This window comes from Thalia democratica, chromosome 4 (genome assembly GCF_965202585.1).
Source record: "Thalia democratica chromosome 4, ktThaDemo2.hap1.1, whole genome shotgun sequence".
Classification (NCBI taxonomy): domain Eukaryota; kingdom Metazoa; phylum Chordata; class Thaliacea; order Salpida; family Salpidae; genus Thalia; species Thalia democratica.
Genome location: NC_139168.1, coordinates 35,863,925 through 35,879,424, shown reverse-complemented (window position 1 = coordinate 35,879,424; position 15,500 = coordinate 35,863,925). Strand labels below are relative to the sequence as shown.

Genomic DNA, 15,500 nt, shown 5'->3' with positions numbered 1-15,500 from the left:
AAGACAAAGGTGCGTTCTCTAGGATAAAAAAAAAAATTCAGATAACTTTTAAGATAAGGAAAATAATTGACATTAAAGTTTTATGTTTTTTGAAAAATTTATAAATTTGCCTATAAAATTAACTTTATGCTCATTAAAATTTTGCATATCAGTAGCATAAAAGTAGAAAATCATATTTCCAGAGTCAGAAAAAAGAGATTTTTTCATGTTATCATTAATTTTAATCATTAAAACTATACTTTTTGATTTATTTTTTTATGTTTGGGTAAGGTGGGTTAGAGATAAGGGTATAAATAAATAAGAAAATGAAAAGCTTTATACAATTTTTGCTGACTCCCCTATGCCCTTAAACCCATCCAATATTAAAAACTTCTCACAGTGGAAATTGTAAAGAAAAATTGGACAGCGATTTCAGCAAAGTTACTTGCTAATTTTTCATGAAAATTTTTATATGCACTCTACACGACGTCTTTAAGTACCTAAATTAAAATTAACTTGGTTCTCTAGTTATTGTGACATCACAATTGGAATTAAGAAATTGCTTTGGACCGGGATTTTAGCAAAGTTACTTGCTAGTTTTTCATGAAAATCTGTATATTCTACACGACGTCTTAAAACACATAAATTAAAATTAATTTGATTCTTCAAATATTGTGACGCCACGATTGTAATTAAGAAATTGCTTTGGACCGAGATTTTAGCAAAGTTACTTGCTAGTTTTTCATGAAAATCTGTATACGTATTCTACACAAAAACACCAATAGTGCAGCCAACAGTGTTGCATTAAACAAAAATTTGAAAGTTCAAATTAGAAAAATGCAGTAATTTTAATTTTATTCTAATTGAAAAACAAAGGTATTTAATTAAAAAGAAAAAAAAGGTAATTACCTAGGATGATGTTGCACCAATATCAAGCTGAAATTATATTGTATTCGATTTCTTTTTTAACAATAATTTTAGGCTAAATATTGTTGTTCTAAGCATAATATGTTTAATCTAAAAACATAATTTGTTTTAAACAAGCTATATAAATACATGGTAAGAATTAATTTTTTTACCATAAACTAAAATATTTGTTTGACTTAATTTTATAGTATTGTAATCTATATAAATTATTGTATTTATATAATTACTTAATACTTTAAAATAAAAGCAATTTCAGTTTAAATTTTAATATTTTATGATAAATAAGTTTAATTTAATTATGTTTTTATAAAATAAAAATTTTTAGCCTAAAATTATTTTTAAAACGGAAATCAAATATAATATAATTTCAGCTTGATATTGGTTCAAAATTATCCTAGGTAATTACCAAAAAAAATAAAAAACTAATAGCAAGATTTCAACTACACATTTTTTTTTATCAGGCCATTTAGCCATAGTTCTGGAACAATCTGGAATTTTGAGCTAAAATCATTGAAAAACCTAGATCTATATATTATTATTAATTTTAATATGATAAGTTTTAAAAAAGATAAGAAAAACACAAAAAAAAAGTTACTTAGAGTTTTCACTATTATAAAACACATTTTGAAAAGCATTCCAGTATATTTTTGTAAATTAAGTGGATTTTTGATTAGTTGTATATATTTAATTTTTTTACCACATATAAATATTTATGTGCATTGTTAACTTTGTAATTTACTGTAGTTTATAATCTTTAATATATAACTGTTTACATATATATAATTCAAAAAAACAACTAATTTTTGTATTGTTTACTAAGTTTCAATGTATCTTCAGAACGAAGTTAAGTACATAGCAAAATATTTAAATAATCATACAAAAAAACACATTATGATGATTTAAATAAAATTGAATTATTTTAGTTAGCTTATCTTAAAAACAACTTATGTACAAGTCAACATATTTTTTGCTTTGTTTGTTCTTGATAAATTGTTTAGTCTTTTGTTGATAGTTATAGATAATTGTTTTAATATTTGATTAGAGTGGTTTGATTGGTTGCTCACATAAATGATATCTGAATTTGGTTTTCTAAATGGGATGTATGTTCTGTTATTTTAAAGCCCCATTTGTTAAAATTAGTATTTGTGTAATTCTTGTGTTGTTGTGTTTTCAGTGGCTCTTGGTAATTTAGATTGGATGACCGCAAGGCCGTTGTCTCTATAGATACCGAATTCTTCTTCATTAAATATTTTGTTTTTTTTCAATTTTGCATTGCATTAAGAGTCCTACCATGTTGTACACTTCTGCTCCATAGTAGGATCCCACTTTAATGTTAAATAGGTCAGAGGTGTTTATTTTTTCTCATGTTCTATTTTTGTAAAATATTGTAGACTTGCAGGAACGTAAAATTAATTTTTGGTTGTTGTCTGTGATTGGTGTGAATTTTTCAGCAAATTTTATTGAGTTAATTAAAGTTGTTTTTGTTATGGATGGGTAAAATTTAGTGATATCAAATTTTATGAATTGGGTTTTAAGGGTTATTTTTAGTTTATTGAGCCAGTTTATAACGCTGTCAGTGTTTTTCCATTGATTTTGTTTTGAGCCTATTATTGTTCTTTTATTTATTGTGTCTAGTTTAGCTTTTGTGAATTTGTTGAAAAGGGATTAGTTGACTCATAGTTGTTTTGATCATAAGTTTTTTTTTAAGGATAAGCTAACTAAAATTATTAAATTTTATTTGAAACGTCATAATGTGTTTTTTTGTGTGATTATTTAAAAATGTTTGCTATGTACTTTATTTTGTTCTGAAGATACGTGTTAAATGTTAAAACTTAATAAACAATACAAAAATTAGTTATTTTTTGTAATATAAATACTAAATCTGCTTTTGCATTGAGAACTTTGACTTTTGTCAATTAAAAAACAATTTCAAATTGTTTGTATATATATATATATATAGAAATAACATACACAAAATAAACTTTTGCTTGGTACAGCTGTTTCTGCGTTTAATACGCGTCCTCAGCCAAGTTTTATTCAATGAAAAGTAAACTTGTAAGTACAGCAATAAAATTATACAAAATTAGGTATTACGTAATAATAGATAGTTGATTTTAGACAAAATTATTAACAGAGTTTTTAGATAAATTGCTTTCGATAATGTATGCAGCCAGTTTGTAATTCGTTTCTTTTGTTTAGAGATTCAGATTTTTTAACTTTTAAAATTTTGATTTTTTCCGCATTGCACAATTTACATCCGTTTTTTAAACTGTATTTATTTTTCGTTCTTGTTAATATTTCCCACTGAATTTTAAAATTAACTTCGTTATTTTTTAGTTTCCAAATTTACTGCGATAAAGTTGTCGTATTTTTATGTTTTTCGTGTTTGAAGCTGTACTTGTGCTTTGTGTAGCGATTCTTGAACAATAGTCCAGTCGAGCCTAAAACTTGGTCTTGTTATCAGTTATGACTGTCGCTTTATATATAATATTTTCCATTAGGCAACTTCCATTTACCGGGCATTCTTGTTTTTTGCAGTCACACATTTGCCTCTCTTTGTACTGCGTGTCTAACATCTTTCGATTGTGTGCCATTATAAATTGTTTCATGTTTGGCATGCAGGAGTAGGACACTTTTAGTGTCTTCCTGTTAAAAACTTTACAATATGGATGGTTTTCAGTAAAGTTATTGTCCACAATCTCCAGGAAGCGCTTCCCAACCCGTGTTGCCACACTTTTGCAGAATGGAGCGTTGAAATATAAAATATTTCTTCTCCTTCTTTTCTTGTTGTTACCCTTCTCGTTTTTGTGGCTATAGGCTAACTGGTGATCGTATCCACTTTCTCTTATAGCTTCCTTGTATTGTTGGGTTGTTTTCTTAAAAATGCTTTGACTGCTAGAAATCTTTTGGAGGCGGTTGTTCACTGCGACCGGTATGTGTTTTAACTTATGCTCTGGATGGTTTGACTTGTTATTCACATAAACCGTATGCGCATTTGGTTTTCTATACGGCTTATGGCTTTCATTTTGAAGATCTAATGTTACATCCAAGAAGTCTGTTACAAACAGATTGGCTTTGATAGTGACATCAAAACCAATGTTTTTAAAGACTTTTCTTAGATGTTTGACTTTTCTCTCCATATCTGGTCCCGGTAGGATGTCCACCACTGCTAAACCATCGTCACGGTATATACCAAAATTACCATCTCTAAAGATCTTTTCCTTCTTCAATTTATCTAAAATATATAGGCCAACCAGTTCGCAAATTTCTGCGCCATGAAAGCTTCCCATTGGTACATCAAAGCTGTTCTTGTTATGCTTTTTCGACCATGGTTCACCCTTGTGGAACAGTACTGATTTACAGCAATGTCTGATTAGCTCTTTTTCATTTTCCGTGATTTTAGTTAGGCCTGCAGCAAAATTGAAGGAGTTTTCCAAAATTGTTGCTGAGATGGCAGGATAAAAGCTCACTATATCAAATTTGATAAACCTTGAAGTTGGTTTATTGCTTAAGCTATTGAACCAGTTCAATACCTCGTAAGTGTTTTTCCATTGTATTAAATTACTTTTTGATCTTATAAAATTGTTGATTCTATCTAAATTAGTTTTTGCAGGTTTGCCAATAAAAGTTTTTGCCGGATTAATTATTCTACAACTTAGTTTATTTGAGAAGTTTGGTTTATGATCTTTTAAAGTAATGTAACATTGTTGTTTAGAAAGTTTGGGAATTTTACCTTTTATTTTGTTTTTCAATACTATTTCCTTTGCTTCATTATTAATTTTTTCGATGAGACTGTTTTCCGATTTTTTGTATGTAGATGTAATGTTTTCTGTAATTAATATCTTATATTTATCCGGACTGATTTTGTATAGGCTGTTAGATTTATCTGCAAAAACAAAAACTTTTTTGGTGGACCTTATTTCCTTAAAGTCTTTGTTAAGTTTGCGGGTAAAAGAATTTTGGTATTTTCGGAATTTTAAATTATTTATTAACTCGTAAAGGTCGTTTTCAAAATTTGTTAAAAGTTTATCCTCGGGAGCTCGTTTTTTTGTTGGAAATAAGCTGTCATAATCTGAACTTTTAGCTTCTGTGTTTTCATCCCTTAAATGGAATGCTTTCCATCTCATTTTAGTTATCAGTTTATCTACTTTTTTGTACATTTTAATTTTGAACTCTTTATTACTACTACTTATTGGTATGCTCTTTAATGAATAATTGAAGTTTATAGGTCTTAAGTCGTGTATACTTTTAATCATCTTTAAAACTTAGAGACTCAGCTTAATTAATAAAGCGAGAAACTTCTTACTTGTTTTTTTGAAGTCTGTTGATGGTGAGAGAGGCTCTCCACTTTTCGTAGGTGCCAATTATAGAAATAACATACACAAAATAAACTTTTGCTTGGTACAGCTGTTTCTGCGTTTAATACGCGTCCTCAGCCAAGTTTCATTCAATGAAAAGTAAACTTGTAAGTACAGCAATAAAATTATACAAAATTAGGTATTACGTAATAATAGATAGTTGATTTTAGACAAAATTATTAACAGAGTTTTTAGATAAATTGCTTTCGATAATGTATGCAGCCAGTTTGTAATTCGTTTCTTTTGTTTAGAGATTCAGATTTTTTAACTTTTAAAATTTTGATTTTTTCCGCATTGCACAATTTACATCCGTTTTTTAAACTGTATTTATTTTTCGTTCTTGTTAATATTTCTCACTGAATTTTAAAATTAACTTTGTTATTTTTTAGTTTCCAAATGTACTGCGATAAAGTATATTATATTTATATATATATATATATATATATAATTAAGTTATTTAACTTGATAAGTTAAATCTTTCACACTGAGCCCACCTTAAGGCCTTTTTTAATAAAAAAGTTTATTTCAAAATGTAAAACTCAAAGAACTCGAGTTTTGTGCCTATGCACTCATCAGCTTCAAAACAAGTTTAAAATAAAGCACAAAACAAAAACACACAAATAAAATTTAAAAAATTTAGCATAAATAGATTATGACTTAATTTTGAAACTATTAAAAATATGCGAAACGGCTTGTGCAAAAATTAATTTACCAATCGACAATAAACTGGCAAAAATTCATAAAACTTCAGTGAGTAAATATATATTACGACAGATAATTGAAAGAGATAAAGATAAAATTAAGGTACAAATTTACTTTTAAAGTTTAACAAGTTTTAATTTCATCTTAAAATAATCTAAATTTCAATTTGTACCTTAATTTTATCTTTATCTTTCAATTATCTGTCGTAATAAATATTTACTCACTGAATTTTTATGAATTTTTGCCAGTTTATTGTCGATTGGTAAATTAATTTTTGCACAAGACGTTTTGCATGATTTTTGATAGTTTCAAAATTACGTCATAATCTATTTATGCTAAATTTTTAAACTTTCATTTGTGTGTTTTTGTTTTGTGCTTTATTTTAAACTTGTTTTGAAGCTGATGAGTGCATAGGCACAAACTCGAGTCCTTTGAGTTTTACATCTTGAAATGAACTTTTTTTATTAATAAAGCCCTCAAGGTGGGCTCAGTGTGAAAAATTTAATTTATTAAGTTAAATAACTTAATTCTATAAATATATATATATATCTTACTACATAAAAATTTTAATATAAATATACTAAAGATTTTATAAAAAGTTCTGGTCTATAGTGCTCGACAAATTGAATTGGAGCTAAATATTTATTTAATTATATAAAAAACAATAGTTTAGACAGCTTTTTGTACATGAAATATAAATCTTAATGTACTCCTCAGTAAGCTAGTAGTACTTTCCAAAGTTCGTAAATTAACAAGTACAGCTTAATTTTCAAATTCAGCTAAATATACAATAAACTGTATTATTGCTACGTCATAATTATTATAAAAAGTTTCAAAATTTAAATTTCTGTTTACTACTGTAATAAACTTTAGCTTCCTTTAAAAAAAATAAATTAAATTATAAAAAATTTAAAAAAATTCTCTACAATGATTGTGCTCAAAGAAGAAATTTGTAAACAACAACTGGCTCAAATTTTTTTGTAAGATGGTTAGAGTCTAGTTAAACTTATTGCAGACAACCTCTTAAGGTGTGGTAAAATACTAAAATAACATTAATTTGTAGTAAAAAATTTTAGACTTTAAAGGTCAAATTATAAGTCCTACAACTTCCACTTTGTCTTTTATTAATAATATTTTTTTCTCATTATTTATTAATTTCTAAGTGACTAAAAATAACATTAAATTATACAAAATAATTGAAAAGGGTCATGTTATTTTAAGTCCATAGGGAGGTCCACCTTGACTTTTACAAGCTGATATTATTTTGTAGAACTTAATCTGAGCTATCAGGCAGTTTTGACTGTTTAACAAAAGTAACTTTTGAGTTATAAGAGATCAAAGTCAGTGACCTAATAATTTCCATATAGAAGGCTAAAACTAAAAATGCAAAATATTGAGTATATAACCAAAAATCTATCTTCTCCTTCATTTTTTATCCAATCTTCTTTAAATTTTCAGAGTAAATATATTACTAATACTTTAAATGATTAAATACAGAATTTTTTCAACTTTGTAAAAAGAAAAATTATGTTTCCTGAAAATTTGAGTTCTCAAGCTCAAAAAATAGAAGAGATGATATATTTTTAGTAAATTTTTAAATCTCTAAGAAAATTGATGATAGAAAAATTTCAGTCCATACGTTTCTATTAATTATTTTTACAAAAATGTTTATATCTCAAAAATTAAACAAATTTTTTATATTGTATTAAAACTTGCTTGTAGTTTATTCTTTAAGCCATTATGTATGAGCGGATGTTAATTTTTATAAAACAAAATTTAGAACTCTCCTATGGCCTTAATCTAGTGTATCAATGTATGAGAATGCTGTTCACTTATCCTACTTTACACTGACAAGTACTTATTTTTCTGTACTTATAAATATAATAAACCATATAGTTGTTCACACAAACAGTTTAATGGAAATTTTTACTTTAAAACAAAGTTAGTATTTAAAATTATTATTAAGAAAGAACAACAAGTCTTTCGAAAAATTAAAGACCACTGCAGAACAGATAAAACAACACAATAGACCATCTTTTTAATTGCACACACTGTCAAAACTCTGACATTGTTCAAAACTTTAAATGTAAACAAAGCAATGGAAACAATGTAAACAAAGCAAACGCTACAGACTGGAATCAGTATTGATAGAGGAAGAAGGACCTGAGTTAAATACTGAAATAGCATTAAATGGAAAAGCAAAACTATTAACAATTTATTAATTAAGATACCTTTACTCAAGTTTTACTAACCAAAACAATTTTTCAAATTTATTTAACATTTTCACTTGAGAATGAGACTAGTATAGTTTTGTAACGTTTGTGAAATAAAATATAAAATAAAATGAGTAATCTCTATATAGTTAGTCGCATTATTTATAAAAAGAAAGTGCAATATTATCATTTAATAAACAACTTTTAAAAGTAAGTTTTATATTGAAAATTAGCTTAAGTTAAGGTAATAGTTTGCTAACTTCTTAAAATATGTTCACAGTAGACTACTAAAGGAAAAGTTAATATATTTAAAAAGTATATTAGACTTCAGGGTGATGAACTAAGAATTTGATAGTATTTTAAAAAGTTGTGAAAAAAATTAGATTTTACAACAGTTTTTCTTTGAAATATTATTTAAAACTTTTAAATGTTTGACTTTTTTCTCTATCCAGCAACTTTAATTAAATTTTACACCAATGTATGTTCTCCACCTCTTATTTTCAATATCTTATACAAAATTGATAGTACTTCTATCAGTTTTTAGCAACTTAATTCTGACAATGTGCTAAACAAAACTAAAAAATAAACTTTCCTAACTTTCAGAACAACTGATTTGAATATAAACTTTCTAACAACAATAAGGGTGGCAATTTAACCAGGAATTTTACCTTAAAAAAACCTAGATTTTGAAAATGTTGAAAAAAAATTTAAAATCAAACAAAAGTATTGAAAAAAGCGCTTTTTTAGTGTGCTTTGAACGCTTTTTCAATGTAAAATATTGAAGTGTAGATAAGATACTGTATAACTTATATAAACGCCTTATTAATTTGATTTTGATTCTTGTTTGGTTTAAAACACATTTTAAGTATCATTACAGTATATTTTCATTATTTTATAGAGTTTAAAAATTGTTTTTAAGTTAGTTTTAATTTTATTCTTAAAAGGGACAACAAAACTTTTACTTTTAAAAACCTTGAAAAAAATAGAAAACCTAGAAAAAATTCTTGAAAATCAGTAGATATCTTAAAAAGTGCTTTTAGAAAAGATTTGAAATATTTTTTAAAATGTTTTTTTACATTTCTAGACTTGCAATGAGTAGGCCCTGAATTCATAAGTAGCCTAATTTTATTAAAAAGTTATTGTAGAATTTACTTCTTACAAGTTAGTTAATATTTAGTTTTTGAGTAAAGTTTGTGAATAGCATAGTTTTATTATCAGCCTTTGACTTTTTAATTTAATATGTTAAAAACTATAATACTACTATAAAATAACTAGTTTAAAAATTATCTGTAAAATGAGGAATTACCACTTTTAAATTTGTTAAAAAAATTTAAAACTCCTAGTTTACTTGAGCTCTTTTGATTATTTTAAAATTTTATATTTTTACAGATATAAATAGAATTTCAAATAAGTTGTTTTTAAGTATGAAATTACACAGTCTATTTGAAAATGTTTTTCTTATTGCTCTAACAGCATATATAACACATGAAGCTGATGTATTAGAAGTATTTAAAAGTAATGAAAATTTCAATTTGTAAGTTTAAGTTTAAATTTTTAAGTATATTCATGGTAAGACCATAAAAACTTTTAAATCTGTACTTTTAACAAAACATAGTTTTATAATTATCTTTGTCAGAATTGATTCTAGGTTAAAAAGATATACTTTAAAAAAGAGCTTATATATAAGTTAAAGTTTTAAAGGAAATTTTTGTTTAAAATTACGCAACAATTTTTTTAACTTTCAAATGGTTGTTTAAATTGACACATGTAAGAGAAAATTTTAAACTGACTAAACTGAATTATTTATAATAACTATAAAGTTTTTAACTTTATCATGTGCTTGTAAAAGTACAAACGACATTTTAAAATAATTTATACTTGAAAATTTAAGTAAAATTTCAAAATAGCTTGAATTATAAACGACAAGTTCTTATATATTTTTTTTTAATAGTGGAGCGTTCCAAATTGCCTTGATATTCTATTCCACAGCAACATTGATGTTCATTTATTACATCATATGGTGTTCATGGGTGAAAGGAATACATTCTGATGACTGGGAAGAGTACAACAAGTATCCCATTTATATTGCTACATTTTGCCTATGTACTGGTGTTATTTGGTCAGTTTACAAGTCAATTATTTAAACTTTAAGTCTGCATGAAAACTGAAAACAACGTAATGGTCATTAAGGGCATAGGGGGGGGGTAAACACCCTTTTTTGGTTTTTGATCTTATTTTATATAGTTTTTACTAAGCTACAAGATGCTTTTTACAGATTTAAAAAATTCAAAATATTTTTTGAGATATAGCTGGTCAAAGTCGGAGGCAACAATAGGTTCCTTATGGGAGGCGCAAACTAAAACGGCAAATAACTAGAAATCACTAAAAATCTATCTTCTCCTACGTTTTTTGAGATAACTACCTCAAATTTTCAGGAAATGTTCCTTGCAATATTTAGAAAATTCTGTCAGAACAGAATTTAAATAAATTAAAAAATAAAAATTTTATAACAAAAAAACAAAAAAAAAACTGTTTTTTTTGTTTATTTTTTATATAAAATTTTTATTTTTCAATTTTTTAAAAATTCCTTGCGACAGAATTTTCTAAATGTGTTAACATAATTTGTGACATTATTAAGTTTTTTTTACATAAACTTTATTTAAGGTTGTTCTACAGATCAAAACTGTATTATATTTTTTTAATAAGGGCAGCATAGAAATAACTTATTATTTATAATGTAATTAATTACTTCAGTAAGATTAAAAAATTTTTGCAATTTCTAATTTGAATATGTTTTAGTATTTAAATAACTTAGGGTTGCTAGTTTCAGGCTAGTTTGAACTTTTTAAAAACTTAAGCTAAAATGTTATTAAAACTTTATTTTGATTGAACTAGTTCAGTTTTTAATGTTTTGTAGGTGAAGGTTTTTTTTAAATACTCATTCAATCTTATATAAAAGCTTTATGCTTACAATACAAAATATATTTTAAATAATAAAGAAATATAAAGTGACCTATAAGATCTAGCCGGTTTTGTAAGAAGTTACCTTATACAAACTTTTATAGGATTGCCTAAAAACCTGGAATTCTCAAAAAAACCTGGAATTTGGGCTAAAAAAACTGGATTTTGTAAAAGGGTAAATCAAATTTTTCACAATTTAATCTAATTTTGTTGAACTAAGTACAAGTTGCTTTTTACAGATTTTAAAAGCTCAAAATTGTTTTGGAGATATAGGCGGTCAAAGTCGGAGGCAACAATAGGCTCCTTAAGGGAGGCGTAAACTAAAACGGCAAATAACTAGAAATCACTAAAAATATATCTTCTCCTACGTTTTTTAAGATAACTACCTCAAACTTTCAGGAAATGTTCCTTGCAATATTTAGAAAATTATGTTGAAACGAAGTTTAAAAAAATTTAAAAATGAAAATTTAATCACAAAAAACAAAAAAAAAATTTTTCTGTTTATTTTTTAATAATTTTTTTTTTTTTTTTGTCAGAATTTTCTAAAAATTGCAAGGAGCATTTCCTAAAAGTTAGAGGTATTTATCTCAAAAGACTTGAAAGATAGATTTTTAGTGAAATAATCTTTTTTCACCATGTTAGTTTGCGCCTCCCATAAGGAACCTATTGTTGCCTCTGACTTTGACCTGCTATATCTCAAAAAATACTTTGAATTTTTCAAATCTGTAAAAGTTTTCTTGAAGCTTAGTTAAAACTCTAATTAAGATTAAATTGTGAAAAAAAGTGATGTACCCCCTTATGCCCTTAAATATTCTTAACTTAGCTAGCAGTTGTTTTTTTTTACTGTTTTATAAAACTCAAGTTAGTTTTTGAGATATGAGGGTACAAAGTTAAAAAGTTCAATAGATTCCTTATGGAAAAACTAAGGTAAAAAGGGAAAAGAAGATAAACTCTTTAAAAATATATCTCTTCTACAGCTTTTATCGTTCTTAAACTTTTTCCCTCTAATCTTAATTTTATAATAAACTATCGTAGGAATTTTTTTATTTAAGTTCTTTCTTTTTTGTATACTTTTTTTTTTTCATTCATAAAGCTCTTAGAATAGTTTTGATATTTTCAGATTGTTACTAAAAGTTTTTTTCTATCATTGCAAGGAACATTTCCTAAAAATTTAGGTTTAATTAATTATAAAATAAAGAAGAAGATATGTTTTTAGTAAACTTTTCAAAATTCTGAGAAAATCAACAATTAAAATTTTCTTTTACAAGGGTTTGTATCAAAAACTTTTTACACAACTGACTATATCTAAAAAATTAATCAATTTTTGTTAAAAGAATCTTATAATTTATAAATTTAGCTTTCATATAAGGGTCAATGTTAGTTTCTGTAAAAAAAACTATTGAACCCACTTTATGGCATTAATATCTATGATAGTTAAATGTGTTTTGATTGCTTAAATAAATAATATAAAATTAAGTTTTAGATTAAAGTAGTTTTGAAGCGTTACTTGATTGAATGTGTTTTTGAGATATGATAACTTATTATATTGTTATTTATTCACCAATCAAGAAATAAGTAAAAATTTGGTTGTTTTATGTAAAAGTATTTATAGTTTAAGATTAATACAGATTTAAGACATTAATATTACTGATACTTATATTATATAACTATGTACAATTTTATAACTGAACTAACACGACAGTGACTAATGTATGTAAACAATTGTTATATACTTACTTGATACATACAACTAGGCCAATACTTATACAAGTAGCTTTATAAATTCAACAACAGTTCAATCATCAGCTTGTGGGGTGTTTACAGTTGGAAGTCAGTACCAATGGTTGTTATGTATATGGTGGGCTTCGTCTCAGTAATTTCACTTCTTCCACCTTATAACCATGACAGTGACGTCATAAAACAAAATGCTAAACTCATAAAAGCTGATTAATATGCGGTACCTTTTAAATATTTTTTACTCAAGTTTTAAAATTTCATTTGTTATCATGTAAAATAAAAAGTTTAAAAATATTAAAATTTAGTAGATATTAGTTCCTCTAGTATTATTTAAAACAATTTCCTACACAACTATCATATTTGTAGTTCATATAATACTTCCAAAAATTCCTTCTTTTTGCATATATTTTTGAATTTGCTGCTTTTCTATTTTTGTATTTGCAAATTTATTTTGTGTTTGGAGTTTACATTTAGTGTTAAAAAGATATGATAGTTGAAGTAGTTTTAATTAAATATTTGGTTGGAACTGTAGAAATTGTCTGTAAAACAGTTTAATATTTTTAATTAAGTTGTACTTAAATAAGTTTTGTTCATTATATTTACTATATGTTGATCATAATTAAATTTTAAGTGTACTTATTTATACTTGCCTTACAGTCTCTTGTTTCATAATATCTATTTATTTATATAAATAATTACAATAAATTGTTAAACCTGTTCGTATTCAAAATTTCCTTAAATCTTATTGTTTTACTTATTTTAAACCTATATTAATGATAGGTAAATTAGCAATCATATTTATTTAAGTTGAAATATACTACAAATGTTATTGGCTTATATTATTGTATAATTATCATTAGTGTAAGATGTTTAAAGTTTAGTACAATGTGTTTGAAAACTAAAATTTTGATTAGTTAAATATAAGATTTCTACATAAGTTAACAATTAATATAACTAAATTATTGCACTTCTTTTATTTTGATCTAAATAATTTTTTTTGCCGTATTTAAGTATGTAAACATATCTAAATGTTTTTAGTAAATATTGAACCTCACCACACGATCAACAACTACAGTATCCGAGACAAGCTACGACCGGTGACTCATGATTAGTCCTAACAAGGACGAAACCGGTCGTAGGTTGTTTCGGATGCTGTTGTTGTTGGTCGTGTGGTGAAGTTGATTATTTATTATTGATGGCGTAAAGCATCGTCGAATGTGGCCAAAATAAATACTGGTTAAATGTTTTTAGATAAGTTTTATTTACTTTTTTTTTCATAAATATACCTTATGTACTTTATAGGTAACTGAGTTTGAAAGGAATAATGTTGCAATTACTTAAAATAACTTTTATACTGTGAGTAACTAAACTGAAAAAAGCTACTTTGTTCTAAAAAAAGTTTAAAAACAATAGTTTATTTTCCGTACTGAGTAGAAGTCAAACAAATTGACAGAAATATATTTCATGTGTTTATATGACGTTTAATCAGCAGTCCACGACTGGTAAGTTATTTTTCTAAAATGTATAAAAGCTTTCCATTATGATACTGAGATGTATCGTAATAAAAACTACCCAAAACTTACAATAAACATTATCTCAGTTTTATTTTTAAAGGTCTTACAAAATTTGTAAAAATAACAATCAACATATGACCTCACGAAATTGAATATAAAATTAATGAATTGAATAGGTATCACTAAATTGGGAAGAGATCTAGTATGCACGAAGACATTTTTGCACGAAGGGTCAAATATTCACGAAAAACATTTTTGCACTAAGGGTCATTTTTGCAAAGAGTAAAAAAATAAATCAAACTATATAAAAATATTAAAGAATAAAAAAAGTTACCGACCGAGGGTTAGGGTTAACAGTGATAGTAAAAAAAACAAAAAAAAAGTTACCGAGGGTAGAGTTAGGTGTAACAGAAAAGAAAAGTATTTGTAATAAAATTTATAAAAAAAAAGAAATTAAAAAAAAAACATCGACCTAGGGTTAGGGGTAAAAGTGATAGTTATAAAAAAAATTTAAGTTAATCATTTTTTTTTTCAACCTGTGTAAAAGTGTCTTCGTGCAAAAGTATCCCTTTGTGTATATTAGACTCCTACCCCACTGAACTACAGAATAAAATGTTAAATAGTTTACTAGCCTTATGAGTTCGTTCAGTACGTTTTTATTTATATACTAGAACTGTTTTGCATCATTAAATTTTATGTAATACTGGTAGTTCAGTTGTATATAACACATAATATTTTTTCATTACTTAGAACATTTATTTAAGGAAATGTCATCAACATCTAAGTTTTTGAATGTCATAAATATTTTCCTTGTATAAAAGGTATTTGATAAGTTTGTACATAAACGTAAAATAACTGAATTAAGAAAAAAGTGTTAATAAAAATAAAACATAAGTTGTATATTAAGTTTTTTCAGTAGCTAGATTTAAAACATTTTTCAAGTACTTAAACAAAACAACTAATATAATGTTATACATTATTTATTAAATCTCAAACTTGTAATTGAAGAAAATCATTATGAATTTTCTATATCATAGTTCTATTATAAATATAATTGAAGCAACCGTCTTTTTTTTTAATAAAATAAGTTTAATTTTTAGATCAAAAAT

At 25.5% G+C, this 15,500-nt stretch overlaps 1 protein-coding gene across 1 annotated transcript; it reads left to right on the top strand.

Moving 5' to 3' along the window:
* The first annotated feature begins 9,576 nt into the window (after nucleotides 1-9,576).
* LOC145834970 (transmembrane protein 128-like) lies at nucleotides 9,577-13,292 on the top strand. Its single transcript, XM_082942500.1, has 3 exons — nucleotides 9,577-9,713; nucleotides 10,131-10,298; nucleotides 12,935-13,292. The coding sequence occupies exons 1-3, from the start codon at nucleotides 9,604-9,606 to the stop codon at nucleotides 13,089-13,091; spliced, it is 435 nt and encodes a 144-aa protein (XP_082798626.1). The 5' UTR covers nucleotides 9,577-9,603; the 3' UTR covers nucleotides 13,092-13,292.
* The last annotated feature ends 2,208 nt before the right edge of the window (nucleotides 13,293-15,500 follow it).

Bases quoted from the DNA above. Each gene is read 5' to 3' on its own strand.
- LOC145834970 (XM_082942500.1), top strand. From the start codon at position 9,604: ATGAAATTACACAGTCTATTTGAAAATGTTTTTCTTATTGCTCTAACA. The intron at 9,714-10,130 runs GTAAGTTTAAGT...TTTTTTTAATAG, and splicing joins AGTAATGAAAATTTCAATTT to TGGAGCGTTCCAAATTGCCT. The intron at 10,299-12,934 runs GTCAGTTTACAA...ATTCAACAACAG, and splicing joins CTATGTACTGGTGTTATTTG to TTCAATCATCAGCTTGTGGG.